This window comes from Augochlora pura, chromosome 5 (genome assembly GCF_028453695.1).
Source record: "Augochlora pura isolate Apur16 chromosome 5, APUR_v2.2.1, whole genome shotgun sequence".
Lineage (NCBI taxonomy): Eukaryota > Metazoa > Arthropoda > Insecta > Hymenoptera > Halictidae > Augochlora > Augochlora pura.
The window spans coordinates 10,669,949-10,687,972 of record NC_135776.1 but is presented as its reverse complement, the minus strand read 5'-3'; the positions used below and the strand labels follow the sequence as shown (position 1 = coordinate 10,687,972).

General features: G+C 32.2%; 1 protein-coding gene and 1 long non-coding RNA gene across 4 annotated transcripts; one reads left to right on the top strand and one right to left on the bottom strand.

Annotated features, from left to right (window-relative positions):
• The first annotated feature begins 2,280 nt into the window (after positions 1-2,280).
• LOC144470384 (putative cytochrome P450 6a14) lies at positions 2,281-9,192 on the top strand. 2 transcript variants are annotated; one of them, XM_078181439.1, is made up of 6 exons: positions 2,281-2,771; positions 4,535-4,884; positions 5,821-6,346; positions 7,617-7,847; positions 8,396-8,647; positions 8,975-9,192. In XM_078181439.1, exons 2-6 carry the CDS (start codon positions 4,549-4,551, stop codon positions 9,139-9,141), a joined length of 1,512 nt encoding a protein of 503 aa, XP_078037565.1. In that variant the 5' UTR covers positions 2,281-2,771; positions 4,535-4,548; the 3' UTR covers positions 9,142-9,192. The 2 variants fall into 2 exon arrangements, with proteins under 2 accessions (XP_078037565.1, XP_078037566.1); XM_078181440.1 differs by lacking the exon at positions 2,281-2,771 and adding an exon at positions 3,651-3,672.
• On the bottom strand, positions 8,962-12,692 carry LOC144470392 (uncharacterized). Of its 2 annotated transcripts, XR_013494105.1 has the most exons (4): positions 11,945-12,692; positions 11,083-11,156; positions 9,397-9,668; positions 8,962-9,099 (listed from the first exon to the last, which is right to left on the bottom strand). It is a non-coding gene; the product is annotated as an uncharacterized LOC144470392 (long non-coding RNA). The 2 variants fall into 2 exon arrangements; XR_013494104.1 differs by lacking the exon at positions 8,962-9,099 and having other exon boundaries at positions 9,347-9,668.
• Positions 12,693-18,024: the final 5,332 nt, after the last annotated feature.

Sequence of the window (18,024 nt, the reverse complement as noted above, 5' to 3'; positions counted from 1 at the left end):
AGAGAAGTTTGGCAACCCGGAAAATCATTACTCTATAATGCTGAGTAACTTGGACGATCGCAGGACTAATTGCAGCCTTGAAAACACCGGAAGAGATTACAATTGCGCTGCTAATCATCCACAAGTCAAATGAACAGATTATAGAAGAATGCCGTATACGTAGTTAATTCGAGAGGCAAACAAATATACAAATATAAATATGTATAATCCCCGTCCTTTTGTTGCACCACGGAGCAAAACAAGATTCCGCTTGCTGGCTCGTCCTCGCTACAGCGTGTTGCAAATTACTGTACTCGCCTCTCATTGGAAACTGTTTTTCATTAAGAATTCATAAACAAAGATACAGTTTGCATTTTCGCTAAGGGAAAATTTATTTAAAATGACCGCAGAAACACTTTGTAAACATTATCTTCATTATTATGGAATGGTATACAATCAGCATGCCTGATCATGTTATTGCACTGTGATACGAAAGGTGTTGCAATACATAAGATGACTTGAGAATTTAAAGAAGCTTATCAACATGATATGTGAGTATATCGTTTGAACACATTTATCTTACAAATTACTTCAAGATAGTCAAGCACTTTCTAATGTATTGTGTTCTAAGAAAATAACAGTCCAATAAAAATGCAGTAGCAAACTTTAAATTTGATAATACCTGTTTCATTGATTGTGTTCCTAAATTGGTTAGGTACATCTGTTCGGTTGCAATTAGTCCCGCGATTTTCCAAGTTACTGAGCGTTATAAAATAATGAATTTCCGGGTTGCCAAACTTCTTTTGGAACAAAGCTAATGAGTATTATTGTAAAACAAAGTGTTTGCATTGCTTGTGGCAAAAATATCATTGTACATTAAACTTGCTCTAATTCATTGCTACATTTTCCTAAATCCATGAAAACACCAAACATTGGACAAAATAAATTAAATGGTAATTATTTCAATTCCAAGAGGATCGCTGTATAATCAGGTGACCGCCGAACCAGGCGATCTTCCAAAATTCCCTAATTCCAGAAAGATCTCCGAATAATTAAACGATCTCCGCAATAAGACAATATTCCACATTTCAAGATTACCATTCATTATTTCCGACCAATAAGCACCAAAAGATAAATAAAGAATATGTTTCTTAGACCTTAACAAAATTATATGTTTATTAGACCTTGACAATATATCCAGATTACTCTGTATTATAGCATACTTTTTCGTATAATATATCCTACTAAAAAACATTATTCACTTTTATCTGATATCTAATTATTAATATAAAGCTTAATATTAAGAAAAATGTAAGATCATGTTATGATCACTTTGGCATGTCTAATCATTATCTCAGCGGAGGTTACGTCGTTATTATGTTGTTATTATTATTATAATCCCAAATATCAAAGAATAGCTTCGGGAAATTAGTAACTCCCAAGATATTCACAAAATACTTTTAACACTGAGTACTGGGACATGCGATACTATGTCACAAATCCAAACGTGATGAAGACCAGCAGTCGATGAAGTAATAGAGTCACCGACTTTAATATCTGTAGGGTGTCAATTTCCAAATTTTCTAATAATTTTAATTGGTTTGGCCTAGTTCTGAGTTGCACTGAACATCTCTTGAAATCTATCTATCTGTTTTATACAACGAAGATAGCACACTGGTGCTAAATGGTCAATGGTATATTATTATGGTATATGATTTACGAATAAGATGAAAGTACTTAATTATTTATAATTTTAAAGTCAAATTTTTTTATATGAAAGATAATTTTATGGTATAAAAATTTTGAAACAAATTTCCGGTATACATTTACCGACACAAGCTATAATCACTCCAATTTTTGAGCATTTTTGCAAGGAATAGGGAATGTATCTCGTTGATAACACAATTTTTGTTTGCTTCCTGAACGCAGTGTTCTCCGACAACAATTTTTCTTCTGCACGTTCAGTTTTTTATCTTTTTTTTATTTTTCATACAGCAAAGTAAACAATGTCAGCAACTGATATGTCACTTGACGATTATGATGATTATGTATACCTTACAATTCTCCTTATAATACCTCACAGAACACTGACTTTGGAAATAAATTTCCATAATTTGTAAACAATGTTGTGGAGTCTTACCATTATCATTTGCCTCAGATTACTGAACTGAAATGTCAATTAAATGCTATCTATCAACTATCATGTGACAGATAACAAGATGATAGACTTCACGGTTTTTTGTTTCAATATTGCTGCAAATACAAATACTTTTTTACAAAAAAACAATTTAATGTATTTATTAATTACAACATATACTATACTAAAAATTACGGGAAGACTAAATAAATACAAACTTTTCAATGTTGTGAAGCAGTACTCGTTAATTATTGTTAGGACTCGGTAGGTACTGCTTTGAACTTCATGAAAATTAGAGACTTGGACCCTGTTGCAAATAATTATCAAAATTCTTTTGAAAACTGTTATTTCAAGCACTGTTACACTGTTAAAGCACAGTTACAGTTATTTGGACCACCTTGTATATTTTCTCGCACGCAACTACCTACACAAGAGGAAATTGGATGATGAAATGAAGAGCAAAGTGCTAGTTGTTATCTACATGTCGTGCGTGGTAGTCGATGTGCGAGTTCTCTCCGCAAAAAGTAACTGATTAATTAGTAAATTAGGAGTTCAGTGTGTGCAATATTTCACACGCGAAATAGTGCACAGAAGTGAAGGATCGCAACAATTACAAACTGGGATTACATAAATCAAGTGTTTAGCCACATCCTTGGTAATTAGACAGTTCATGCATAAATCTCGTAATGAAGTTTTTAAAGCGCAATTCTATTCTAATTCTATTTTATGTGTGTATGATACACGTGCATAGATATGTACATACGAACATAATGAACATATAGTGATATTATAAGTCAGAACACGTAACTTGTGCATTTCGTGCAACTTTTAAAATATACATTGGACAACGAATTATTCAGTACAAAACGTGTGAAGTTTAATACGGTATAGTTGTGGTATATTTTTTAATAGGTGATGCCGATGCGGAGATTTGAAAGTAATTTTTTTCTTAAATGAAATACTGTAGTTTTTATATAAAATTGTGGACGAATATCAAACACTAAATAAAAAAAATAACTTCTAATAATTAAGCACTAATAATGAAAAAATTACACCACTAAATACTATACCCTTTAAAAACACGCAATTTCAGCAATGCAAAATTTGTTGTCCGAAGCATATTTAAATATATTTAGCTATTATTTAACAATATGTTTGAAAAAGTTCAATGTTGTCAAACATGATTATTTATTTATGATCAAGGTCGTTTTATATTTCTATTTTAGACGATGCTGAACTGTTCAGAGTTCTATGCAACTTTTATGAGTGAACATGTAATTCAGGTATACGATTCGCGCAAGTTTACTTTAAAATGCAGCAGTATTGTCGAGAAAATTTTATCGAATGAGACTTGAGGGAACGCGAAACGGCGAGACAAGAGAGGTTATTTTAAAATTAAATTGTTATTTGTAGTATAAAGACATTAGCTCCGTCCAGTTTAAATACCTATATCAGTTAAAATGGTAGTAAATGAGATAAGGAATATTCTGATCTTTCCGTGAAACTTCACTGTAATAAATGTTGCGTCGACAGGTGTACGCATAGTAATGTAAAAGGTAGTATAACGTACATAGTAATAAGTTTTGCAAATGTAGGGATACATGTATCGTAACAACTCATTTGGCCAGTATAAACATAAAGATGCAGAACGTTTCTAGATATTTGTCAAATGTAAAGTTTGAGAAGATTAATTGCATTCTTAATATTCCATTTGTAAAAAATCTATCACAGTGCAAGAGTAATTCTAAATGTAGAAGGTGTTTGAAATCTAGCATACATCGCATCGTTTTATGCTGAACATCGAAGTTATACTCATTTGTTTACATCCATTAATTGAAATATAACATAACTGTTTATGAGCAGCATCAATGTAAAAGTGCCACTGTTGCGAATTCATATTCTTCGTTATATTTCGATACCCAAGACTGTTTTTCCTAAATTATTTTTACACATTACAAAAGTGTAATATTTAAAAAACGTAATATAAGAATACTTTCAAACATCGTAATCGCATCGATTATTTTTGACTTGTCAAACAGGTTATTTTAATCAAAACTGCTTACTAATACCACTTCAGTATATAACTGAACTCTGTATAAAAAAATGTAATCCACTCTTCACTATAGTAATAATGAATCAATATTCATCATTTATTGTTTTTGGATGTAAATTGTTATGAAAATACGTCATGTGTCTAGCAGACTATTAAAACTTTGGTATCACGTCAGTCAGACATGACTGATACGATTTTTTATCCAACTTGTATTGTAGTTTGAAATTCTCTATATGCCAAAGTTTATTAGACTCTATAAGGAGTAAGTGGGTTATTTTGAACAACTGCTCTAATAAATCTTGTGGCATTCGGTCTCATATTCTGAAATAAGTTGTTTCAGGTTTTAGGTTTTTTGTCTTTTTCAGGTAACTGAACCACCATGGTAGACATTTTCCAAATATTATGCGGCGTCCTCGTATTGCTGCTAGCACTTTACTACTACCTCAGTTCATCCTACAACTACTGGAAAAAGCTTGGCATTGCTGGACCACAACCCTCGCTGATATTCGGTAATCTTAAATCGACCTCGTTGGCACAAATATCCATGAGCGAAGCCATAAAGAAAATGTACGATGAATATAAAAAAGAGCCAGTATGCGGAATCTATGGCGGCAGTACACCAATTTTGATTGTAAATGATCTCAATCTAGTGAAGGATGTTCTGATCGGGGACTTTTCCTTGTTCGCATCTCGAGGTTTACCTGTGTATCCTAAGGTATTTATGAGTACATGCATATTACAGGTTGGGGTTACAATTAATTATATGATTGAAAATGGGGAAACTTGTTTTTAACAATAAACTTTTAAACTTAGTTTTTTCGTTGAATCTTGTGAAGAATATTGTTAGATCTAAATGAAGCACTTAATTGAATGTGGAACTGTCGTATGGATATGTTGTTGTGATGCACATTTTCATTAGATAACATAATAATATACATGTAGAAAAGCGTACAGCCGAACTATTTAACAACTTTTGTTATTAAAACACCCACTAAGTACGACTTGTGTTACATGAGCGTCTGTTATTGTCTAATACAGTACTGTGCGGATGTTAAGAAAGTACGAATCTGAAGGCCGCGGTTAATCAGTTGTATAAATTGGGCAAAGCGCGCGTTACTCAGCATACGGTGCACATGCAAATATGCGTTCGACAAGAATATGAGGTACGTGAACATGCGTATGCAAGAAAGGGAGAAAGAGAGTAAAAGAGCGAACGAACAAGCGACGGTAAGGAATTTTGAAGAGCAAGTTGTTGATCAAGGTGCCTGCGGGGGCAGGGCGGGTACAGAGACGCGTTATGGTCCGAATCGCCAAAATCATGAATTAAAATCAAATTTTTAGGTTTGTAGGACATTTACAAAATATTAGCCAAAGATTCTTATATCAAATGTCCCCTGAGAGGGGACAGCAGATGGAAAGGGTAAAATGCTTTTTGATTAAAACCTCGGTTAATAACAACAATAAAAGATAATGACTTGAAAAGTCATTACCGTTTCAACATTTTTACATGATATTATTATTGCTTTGGAAATACTGTAGATTACTTATTCTATTTGCGGAAATTACAATCAGTTTCCGCATGTAATTACTAATTTCGATTTAACAACTATTTATGAAATTGAAGATTAAATCGAGGATAATGTATTCGCAGGTAGAACGTTTGCAAGAGCATCTGTTCCATTTGGAGCCTGAAATATGGCGTCCGATGAGAGCACGACTCTCGCCAGTGTTTACGTCTGGTAAACTTAAAGACATGTTTCCTTTAGTGGCAAAATGTGGGGAACATTTGGAAAAATACTTGGACACTGTGACAGAAAAGGCAGTGCCTGTGGATTGCCGAGAAATAGCAGCGAAATTTACAACCGACGTGATCGGCACCTGTGCCTTTGGAATCGACATGAATGCTATCGCGGACGAGGACAGCGAATTTCGCCGGATGGGTAGAGAAATTTTCACTCCGTCTTTGAAACAGGCTGCCAGAGATACGTTGAAGCAGTTCTTTCCGGCGATATATGTACGAATAGGTCATTTACTGCAGCCGACAGAGGTCACTAATTTCTTTATGAAGGTGGTCATGGACGCAATGAATTACAGAGAAAAAAATAATGTAGTCAGACCCGATTTCATCAATATGCTTCTGGAGCTAAAGAAAAATCCGAGTCAGTTGGAAAATATTGGTGAGATTTTTTACTCAGTACTTCAAACTTTACCAACCGGTAGCCTATAAATTGACTTTTTATAGGCTAATAATTAATTTATTATCTATTATTGAGATAAAAGTGTTAAATTGTACTATTACAAGCTTCCATATTATTATATAATTTTTTAAATAGCAGATACATAAATTAATTTTTTAAATAATAAGTAACATAGATTAGATAAATATTGTTTAATGTTAATGTTATGAGAATATAAAAATGCTTTAAAATGTTTTAAAATGTTGGACGATGCGATCGGTAACGTGTTATCATGTTATACACTAGTTTCCTAAATGGATGTACCAATTTCTGTAGCCTTAAATTAACCTCTCGCAAGTTTTATTCAATTAAGAAGTATCTTTAACTTCGTTCGTATTTCTTGAAGCAGTTAGATTGTGATTTAACATTTTTTTCCCTTATTGAACGATTCTTTCAAATAAAAGTATTACATCGAATTTAAGAAATTAACCAAAATAAAAAATAAGTGTATAATTTAGTTTTGGTATCGTCATCGTGCGGATATAATAAGTTGTCTATTAGAATAATAAATAATATAATAATAAACTATTAGAATAATGGATCGGTATTGGTGGTCAGGAATAATTATTAGGATCTATAAGATCTTTAATTAAAATAATGATCTGCGTACGGCCGATCGCGATCATTGCATGCGAGTTACAATCATCCACATACTGATTAGGTTCTTAATCCCGTTGATGGACATTACATAATGACCGCGTTTCTCGTCATTTTCTCCACACGCGTTCGGATCAATCATGATTCAAGAATGGTCCTTGCAATTCATGTTTCCATTAGTGTAAATTCACAAACTTTCATGGAATACGCGATTATAAATTAATTTCGACGATTACAAAGAGTCCTAACTCACAGTCACGACATTTACGATACAAATCCTCTCAGTTGAACGGCGGAAGGCTCACAGGATAGTCATTTCTTCCCAGGATGTCTTTTTTGAAACACAAACGAAACAAAAAAAATGACATATATCACAAATAGAAAAACTTCGATGACCTAAAAATATCGAATAAAATGGTTTTAAATAGAGAATTTAGCATTTTTCAGAGTTATTAGTCCTATAGATCATTTGAACTATTAATTTATAACACAGCAAGAAACTCGGAATTTGAAACAGTTTATATATTTATAACATTCGATAGCTTTGGTCACAATCTTCTGGTTGCTACAATACATAGTAACTATCTAATTCATTATTTGTGCCATGTTATAGAATTGACGGACTCGTTGCTGACTGCGCAGGCGTTCGTCTTCTTCTTGGCAGGATTCGAAACATCATCGTCAACGATAGGACATGCGCTTTACGAACTAGCACTACAACCAGACATACAGGACAAATTACGTAAGGAAATTCGAGAAAATTTAGAAGAAAACGCGAGGGAAGGTAAAAGTTTAACGTACGACCAAGTCAAAGAAATGAAGTATCTGGATGCAGTATTTCGAGGCAAGTATTTTCCTCATTATTGGATATATTTATACTGTTGCTTAGAATGACAAACGTGACTAAAAAAGACTCTCATTTTTACCTCTTTTTATCTGAGCCTATGATGAAAATTTAAAAATGGGGTTTGTATGTCTCGATGATTTATGCGCATGTTGATAAATTCTTCGAAATTAGATGACCTTGGTACGAACTGTCAATTATTAAAGATTACAAAAATCACAGTCTTGTCCCGATTTTTGACACTATTGATAAGCGTGAGAAATCTGCAGTTCTTAAAATCTTTTAACTCTCTAAAAATCTGAGATATAGAACTATGTTTTTAAACATCTTGGATTCAAAGACCGAGTAACTCTAATAACATCTACATATAGATAAAAGAAGTTCAGAATGCTGATCCTGGAAACTTTCAAAGTCAAGTTCGTCCGCGATGAATTCCGTAAAATTAATTATCGGTTTAGTTTTCATACTCATGTTCATTTATAACTAAATTTACGAAAAATATCATCAGAGCTTCAGTAATTTTTAATAAATTATATTCTTTTATACAGAGACGCTAAGAAAGCATCCAATATTGCCAATTCTAATGAGGCAGGTTACTACAAACTACACTTTTAAGGGCACTGAAATCACAATTCCTAAAGACACGAGGATATGGATACCAGTATATGGCATCCATAATGATCCCGATATTTACACAAATCCTGAGGTTTTTGATCCTGAACGATTTACCAATAATGGTATTTCAACCAGGCATCCTATGAGCTTCTTGGCTTTTGGCGATGGGCCCAGAAATTGTATAGGTAAGTCTAGTGACAATTTGTAGTGCAGAATTATAATGTGTACAGGGAATACAGAAATGTCTTCTACGATATGTTCTGTGTGATAAAATCTTTTTTATTACTGTTATGGTATTTGAAATAAGTAATAATTTAAAGACACAATGTCCAGAGAATGTGATGAACACAATTTAATTTTTAAATTTATTTCAAAAGATACAAGTATTGATGAAGAAACGTTGTATATTTTAAAGTATCTTATTGAATTAAATTACTTTGACAATGCGTGTCACTACACATTATTTATTATGAGTGTACATACGGCACAAACATTTTGTGATATACTTTCAGGAGCTCGTTTTGCATTTTACCAAAGCAAGGTTGGACTTATTTCCATTCTCCGTAATCACAAGGTCGAAGTCTGCGAGAAGACGACGATTCCGTTCAAGTCTGACAGTCGATCGTTCTTGCTGACCCTTAAGGGAGGAGTAATGTTAAAAATGTCGAAGGTTAAATAATTGTTTATTTCTGTACATAAATGTGTTGCCAACAATTAATCAATTGCTCAATTCATGCATCTTATCTTATATACGTCAAATAAATATACCTATCATATTAAAGGGTAATGTTAACAACAAAGGATATGTTAAGGAATGTTAACGCGAAAGACGCGGTGTAACAAGACTATAGCTCATTGGTTCGGGTCTAGGACTGTTTTTGGGTATACATACGGGTCGTTTTTTTACAAAAAACAAAGTTTTGTTAAAACTTACGAGCAGACGTGACACTCCCGCGGTTACGGCTCTGATCATTCCTCCGGTCGACCACGTGCGAAAATTAGCGTACTAAACTTCTTGTTGAGGACAAAGAACAGGTTTTGGAGGTGGTGATTTTAACATGTACTCGTAAAGTAATGTACATATCAACGAGAATGTGAAGCAAGCCGATACTCTACGATAATGCAGCCAAAACATGAACCTAATACCCATAGGCAAGAACATGTATAAAAACCCGACGTCCAGTGAATAAAGTCGTCATTGATTCACTGAAATTGTTAAGACCAAGTCACATCTCTTTATTTCGTAAAACCCTTGCTGCCGTTTTTCTATTAAAACGTTGATATTCTCTACGGAAATATCCAACGCTTCAATCTTGTATAAATTCCGCGGAATTTTGAAATAATTCAAGTGCGGAGAAGTGAAGGGTCTTATACGTCATTACTTAGGTTTTGATACGGTCCTCTAACATTATTTGGCAATCCTGCCAGGATTCGATCAATTCGAGAGGGGAAAACAGCCTATAGTGTAATCTACGGAGCACCTACCGCTGGGACCACGTGCGCCACACTCACTCTGGACGATCGCAACGAACTTTCCAAAGGTAAAGAGTTCAGGATATATCAGAAACCTAACTCAATTGTATCAGATGAACTATATTACGTCACCATGAGCAAGTTAAGAACAAATTCACCCACGGCAAGCCTAACAAATACGTTAGAATCTATAATGACTCATGAGACATGAGACACATACTCAAATGCAAGGGCCTCTACAAACACTACAGGACAGGGTTGAAATCACAGATCGCACGTTTGAAGTACAGACAAACGAATTTCGACAGGCATTCGCTTCGTTGGGACTATTGTATACGTTTTCTGATACGTCCAAATATTCTTTTATAATGTTACCATATTATACAACAACTAAAAGAATAGCAATTATTTTTTAGATTAAATATGCAGTTAGCGTTGTGAGCCATTCAACTACGTTACGAGACAGTGCTGCGTTTCACTATAGAGGGTGGACTACAAAAAGTAATCAAGTTAATCTATTCTGTCGTTAGATTGGACATTTTTTTAGCCAAAATAACATGATTTAAGGAGAAATTTGAGATGAGTATATTACATTTTTTGTTAACCATATTTTCAGAGCTATCAAGGATTTTTAGTTTCAGCATAAAAAGTGAATGCAAAAGAATTGTAGGTCAATCTATAAAAAAATGAAGATGATCTTGATAATTCTGGAAAATATTGACATAATCATCTTTTAAAGCTCTCCTTAAACTGTGTTATTGTTACGAGCCGAGGGCCACTGCACACGTGGCCGGGTAAGGAATGCGCGGACTGGCCGGTGCCTATTTCATCACCGGGTCGCCACCTGATTGGGTAATGGGGTTTTGGATTGACTCTAATTTTGCCTCGTAACTTCAAAAGAAATATTAATAGATACACCTCGAGCGGTAAAGGTGTATCTTTGTGAGATCGTTACCAACAACTGACTCGAACTGGGAGATGGAATGAAATAACTTGTACACTGAGTTGAAAGTAAAAACTAATATAATCTAACAACTTCAATCTATTACAAGTGTGTGAGTGTAGAGTATGAATCGCGATGGTCCTAAGACACACTCCCTGCTTTACGCACCAAGTCGGCGGGGACTAATTACTTTCGTATACTTACTAGGTAATTTAATTGCGTAAAAGAGAACTGAGCTCGATCTTGCAAACGTCTCGTCGTCGTGGTTAGACTTGAAACTGTCCGAAGAGAAGAAAAATCTTAGCCTTTTTATACGCAGCTAAACTAGAAGATTTGGTAGTGGGGGCCGGGCCTACGTGACCCAGATCATACCGCGGATGGTACCGAGAATCGGGGATGTATGACCCTTATTGAACTCGCGCCTATACGGCGAATTAGATATTCTATTTTTGAATGAAAGGACCGCGTTCACCGCCGACGTTATCTAGCGTATGCCTTCAGGAAGGAAAGAAAAACGTCGGGAGAAAATCACCGTACGTAACATTATTTTAGTACAAGACATTTCAAATAGATTGACAAGCAGCAAAATTAATTCAATCAATCATATTCAATGGTTCACCTTGTATTTTTCAAACATTTACAATTTCATTATTTTTAAGAATTCAAACAAATCGTTTTCGATACATATTTAAAATACTTGTAGTTTGAAATTTTTTAAATAAATTGTAAAAGGTTTCAACCTATAAAACAAATTATTTTTAGAAATGAGAAGCCTGTAGATGATTAGTATTCCTTCGTACAGTAGCGTAAACCATATGAAAAATTACGTTCGGAAACATTAAACGCTTTTTTCTCGAAACTGTATTTTCAAAAACGTGTGCAACATACCTCAAAATCTAATTAACAGATTATTTTGAAATTTCACAGTTATTTTTACTATAATGTACACTACAGACTGACTTTATAATCTCAATAAACAGCATTTAAAACAATATTAACTCTGTTTATTATTAGTTTATAGCGATATAAAATAATTGATGAAAACTTATGTCTATCAATTGCTTACTTCTCTTTTGCTGTTTTAAAATGTAAATAATTTTTGATCGCGTCAAAGTGACCTTAACCCCTTAATTTGATAACGCGAAGTTGTAAACTTGTAGGTATATCTGTGTTGCAATGTTACAATAATCAATAACTGCGCTTTTTACTGTATTGTGTCAAATATGGAAGCAACTTCGAAAGAATCTCAATTTTTCGACTTCGATTTTAACGGGATTTTTGCAAGGTGATATTGCATAACTCCCGAATAATTGTATAAAATATTAGATATATGTACTCGGTAATTTTATAGATATACACAACTAAAGTTACGAACCTTCAAAATATACTATGAAAATTGAATGAAGATGTCAAAGTCGCGTTGGTGAAATAATTGGAGTATCTGACTGGTAAATGCAAGATATCAGGATCGATTCTCGTTCAGTGATATGTATCATTTTTTATTGTAAAAGTTTATTGCAATCACGGTGTACACAACACTGGATAACAACGGCCATATATGCAATAAAAATGCAAATAATGAGAAACAAAAATGGTAAGAACTCACCAATGCAACTTCGATACTTTCCATCTATAGTCGTGGCACATTTCGATGATTCGTAACTTTAATTGTTTGTGCCTTTAAAATTGCCGAGTATCTACATCTAATATTTTACACATATCATTAAGGACTTGTATACTATCACCTTGCAAAGAGTCATTAAAATCGAAGTCAGTCAATTGGGGTCTCTTGTTAGACGTGCGAAGATGCTCGAATCAGTACTGCCGACTGGAGAGGCATCATTGCGATATAAATAACTAATCATAAGCGCCATGATTTATGCAACAGCAAAATATGTATTTTTGTGACTGAAGTTATAAACGCATAACTACGTAACCACGTTTAGGGCGTTAAATAGTTGTTATCTTCCTCCTAAATTAGTTTCTTTGATACGACAATCTAAGTAAAGTCTGAGGCAAAAATTTGTCAGATACGACGGACATTAACTTTACACATCATCGTGACTCGTCAGTTTCTGATGTGGGTATACGGGGTTTTATATAATGTCTTGAAGTGCATGATATCCAGACAAACATAAAAAGATCGCGTCCAGTGAGTTGTGTTCGCACTGCACAGTAGAACTAGAAACTGCATGTCGAAGTTTTCGTGATTGACTTCATAGTGTATGCAGTTCTTTCGTCAGGTAGTTATCATAATTTTTTTCTCAGTAACTTTTTTTGGAAACCATAAACAACCATTGAAGTTATAAATTTAAACAAGTAATTAATGAAATTACGAATTAAAATAATAACAAGTAACTATTAAAATAACGAATTGGTGTTGCAAGAAATAATAATTGATATTGCGAATTTAACTAATGACATGTAATGATTGAAATTACATAATGAACTAACAAGAATTAACCATTGGAATTACGAATTAAAGTAACAAGAAGTAACAATTGACATTCCAAGTTAACTTTCGCATTAGGTTTTATTAACATTTATATCAATAAAATCGAGTAACGCAATACAAAATAATAGCTATTACTTCTTAAATCGTGAATGATATTTATATTTCTTGCTACAACAATGTCAAGATGCTCTTAATACATACACACACACACACATCAACTTTCTTCAGCGCCTACAAGGTAGGAAATAATAAATAAAAAATAAATATTCAAACATTAGTTAACTTTGATTCCTCCGCTATATATTTAAATATTTAATCGCTTCAATGTGTATTTATTTAAATCTATGGCGTAGAATTTAAAGCTATTACATACTTTTGTGTATGAGTATGAGTTATAAGTATTTCTTTCTGTCAAACAATCTTCAGTGTATATGAGTGTGTTTGTGTTTATAATGTTGATTGTGTGCGTCACTGACAAGATGCGTCAATAGTATGTAATTTCCAGCTATCTTAAACTCAGTTGGTTTACATTTAAAAATTGTGCGCTTCAAATAAATATGCAGAATGTTTTGAATTTAAATTATAGTGGCGTTGATCAATTTACTTATTCTTTGAACATGGTTTATGAGCAATACTGATTGTGAGTGATAAAATATTTCCCACAGTTCTTAACTTGAAAGCAAATTATACGGATGACTCACATGACGTAAAATAATGTAAATAAAGCGTGTATTTTATGTACGTTTATAATGCAGAGGACTTCGTTTGTTTCAGATTACAAAAATAAAGTTTAAATTATAATTTAGTAAAATAAAATTATTTTATTTGTTGATAATGAATTAAATAAATTTTTAGTGTTTTTTAAAATAAATTACTATTTGAAATATTATTTTTAAAATCTGTTGCAACGAATAAAATATTTGACTTTTAAAAGTACATTCTTTTGAACGAATAAGATATCCGCTTTTTTTAAGTTTTAGCATTGTTTTTCAAATTTTTAAAAGTTAAAATCGGGAAAAATTGCGTTGCTTCCAAAATCCCTTCTCGTAACTGCTGGATGTCATAGTTGGCAAGTGCTGTACATAAAATTTTGTATGCAATTCATAAACTAGAAAATATTATCTAAATTAATAATTGTCGAAATTGCCGCAGTTTAAGAACAAAGCAGCTGTTTTTATCCCAAAAAATCTAATTTAAATGTTTAAAAAAAATTAATAGGATACTCAACGCAAAATACCGGTATAAAATTTGAAGTAAATTGGATGTATATTTGCGGAGATTCTGTGATGGCCAGGTTAGAAAAATATATTATAAGAAAAACATAAAAGAAGTTTTAAAGTAACTTGTTTCTCAGACAAAGCAAGATTTTTTGAATTTTATCTTTAATCCTTCGAATTTCGAAATACCGCTTCGCCATAACATTTTATTCTCTTGATCGAAACAAAAAAATCTTAAAAATCTTAACACGTTCGAATAAGTTCAATCTTTAACATATTGTGAATTTATTGTTGTATCATAAACATTTTTATTTATTTGTACTTTTAACAAAAATACAGTGGTGTGCATAATTATAGATCCAAAGTAACTTTTATATTGTTACTGATGTCTAAATAAACATTTAATAAAATTTTATATTTATATATTTCCCTTTTCTATTATTTCTAATTCATTTCAAATATGACGTTTTGTTAAGTTTTTGTTTAAAGATCAGTAACAATGTAAAAGTTACCTTGGATCTATAATTATATACGTCACGGCATTTGGGTTACAGGAAATTTACAACTAGTTTAACCAGATAAACGTTGATATAATCTACGTAATTAGGCACAATTTACAACGAAAAACCTTAATAGTATTATAGCACCACATGATGTACGATTATGACTGAGTTCATTGAGTTTTAAATGAAATGTGTAATGCTGTTGAATGCATGTTTGTTATGCTATGTTTCTGTCGTACAATTGTATAGTGTTCGACGCATGACACAATTTAATGTTGAAAAAAATTAAAATTTGGTACAAGAAATCGATATATTCCTATAATCATGTGCTTTTTCAATCTAATTCTTCATAAAGCACAACGAATTGACTACTCGCTGCCATATATACCGAGTTTTAGATCTGCTATTTTTAGAAATTTCTGAGAATCTAAATGAATAATTCTTGCAATACCATGAGCACTTCGATCTTATTCTTTATTATACATAAGGAAATAATAGAATTTTTATATTTTTTCTAGATATAAGAATGTCTGTTTACAGTCATATTGGCTTCTGTTAATTATTACTTATGTTATTTAAATTTTAGACAGTGTTCAGAACTGTAAATATAACATCGTATGTCTGTGTTACGTTAAATTTATTCTATGTTCTTGTTACTAATAACTTTGAATGCATTTATTGGTTTATTTAATGTAAAATATATTAATATTACTTGATTAATGAGTAATGTAACGTCGTCTATTTACGCTACTGCCCGTTACTATATTTACGGCACACTAGTATCATCCAGAAACATTACGTATACACTTAACTGCTGAAACGTCCCAGTATTACTAAAGAGTAGATTTACATTTAACGTCGTAGGTGTGGCACATCTTGTATTATCTTAGAGCTAAGTAAACCGCGCATTACTCAATGTCAAGGTTATATTCTAATATATCTATCTCTAGATATCTCTGTCTATCTCATCTATCTCTAAACTAATCATATTAATATACAATTTCGATTTCCATAAAATTTACAGGATTTAAAACTGTTCTTTGTTAATTTACTGCGTTCATGGCGCACTATTAATGAAATTTTGCATCAATTTTAAGATTGTTACTTATAATTAAAATTGTATCAGTATTATTTCTGACTATTTTGGTTGTTTAATTCGACTGATTCATATTAGATGAAATATTTATTGTCATTCTTAAAATAATTCAGTAATTATTATAACAATACCTATAACAATTGCTTTCCTTAGTTACGTATTATCTCGAGGAAAACTATCATTTTAAGGTATAACTACATAATTTATTATCTGCTCTACTTTATATTGGTCCTTAATATAGGACCAATGTAGTACATAATAATTTTATAGTACAATGAATTTGAAGAAAATTTTCTACTAATAATACTACATTAAACCTTTTTTATACCTTATACTTTATTTCCCCATTTCTTATTTTGTTACTAGTAAATACTCATTTATTTTTTTACATTTAACAGGTCCTAACGACCCTTTAGGTACAAACAACTGTCTCAATTGTAATAGTTTCTTAGAAAAAATTTAAATTTATTTTATGCCTAGATTTACATAGATACTTAAATATTAATGATAAGATAGCAGAATTTTATCCAGAGTTATAATAAATACAAAATAATATTTTTACTTAACAGATTACTATTAGAAATCTCTATCATGAGTCATGAAGTCAGTCAGAATATTTGTAAAATGACGTGTGATAATGAGAATTTCCATAAAGGTCCGCGGGTGCAGTCATTACGCTCAAAATTAGTCTAGAATACTGTGTACTTCACTTATTAGTCACTCCAAGACGTTTGCCCTTCTACCTAACCACTACATCATTATACCTTCTCCAGCCACTTGCATGTCATTCCGGAGAACCCTATATACATAACAACTGCGAATTAAAGAAACAGATCACTTAGTATTTGTCCTCTCACGAGCACAGTCTTTTCTTTCCTCGCGATAATACTAGCAAGGCATAACGCTTTGCGTAAATAAATTTCTACGCTCGGTTTTAACATTGAATTTCCAAATTTTATAATTTAAGATTATTGAGATCGTGTGAACATACATTTATGCAATACATTCATCTCCCTGGACAAAGTATTATAAAATAGTTGTTTTTAGTGTTCCGTAAATATAGTGTCAAAACGTGTTGTGAACGATGTATTCCCGGGGAAACATTCTTTGAGATAAAATAGTTCTTTTTAGTGTTCCGTAAATATAGTGTCAAAACGTGTTATGAACTGATTTTGAATTTTCATCGGAATCCAGTATCGTCGATTCTGCAAGAAATACACATTATATTGAAGGTACACGTCCAAACTTATTCTTCGTTCCTGTTCCATAGAATGATTGAACCCTTTAAGGATCATCAAAGTAAACCGTTAAACAAGCATGATTTTCCGCAATTTTCTTATAACATATAACGTTGTTACATTTATCTTGATCATCGCACAGTGATGATATATCATAAAATTTAAACTATATAGTACAGATTTTTCCAAAATGTAACTATAAATATTTATTAATCTGCTCGTCGCATCATGTTTAATTTCTTCTGAGACCTGAGTTTTTCTGAGTGTTCGTGACGGGACAAACTTCATCAATATATCTGCCGCTAGTTATCTTGCCACCTCTTATTTACAGTAGTTCTCAAATGCAAAAGACATTGGACTAGTCAGTCTTCGAACACTGACATTAGTACATATAAACATTCTTATAAGCACACAAACATTGATTTGATTATAGCATTTAAAAAAAAAGATAAAAAATGTTAAACTTTACGAAATCTTAAACACAATAAAGTAACCATAGCTTTCAACATATATTTTTAGATACTTTACATGGTATTATGTTATCATGTGTTCCACTATACTTTATTACGCATCCTATTTCCATTATGTTCTCGATTATATATTAATTTCTTTTATATTCCATTATATTTTGTTTTTT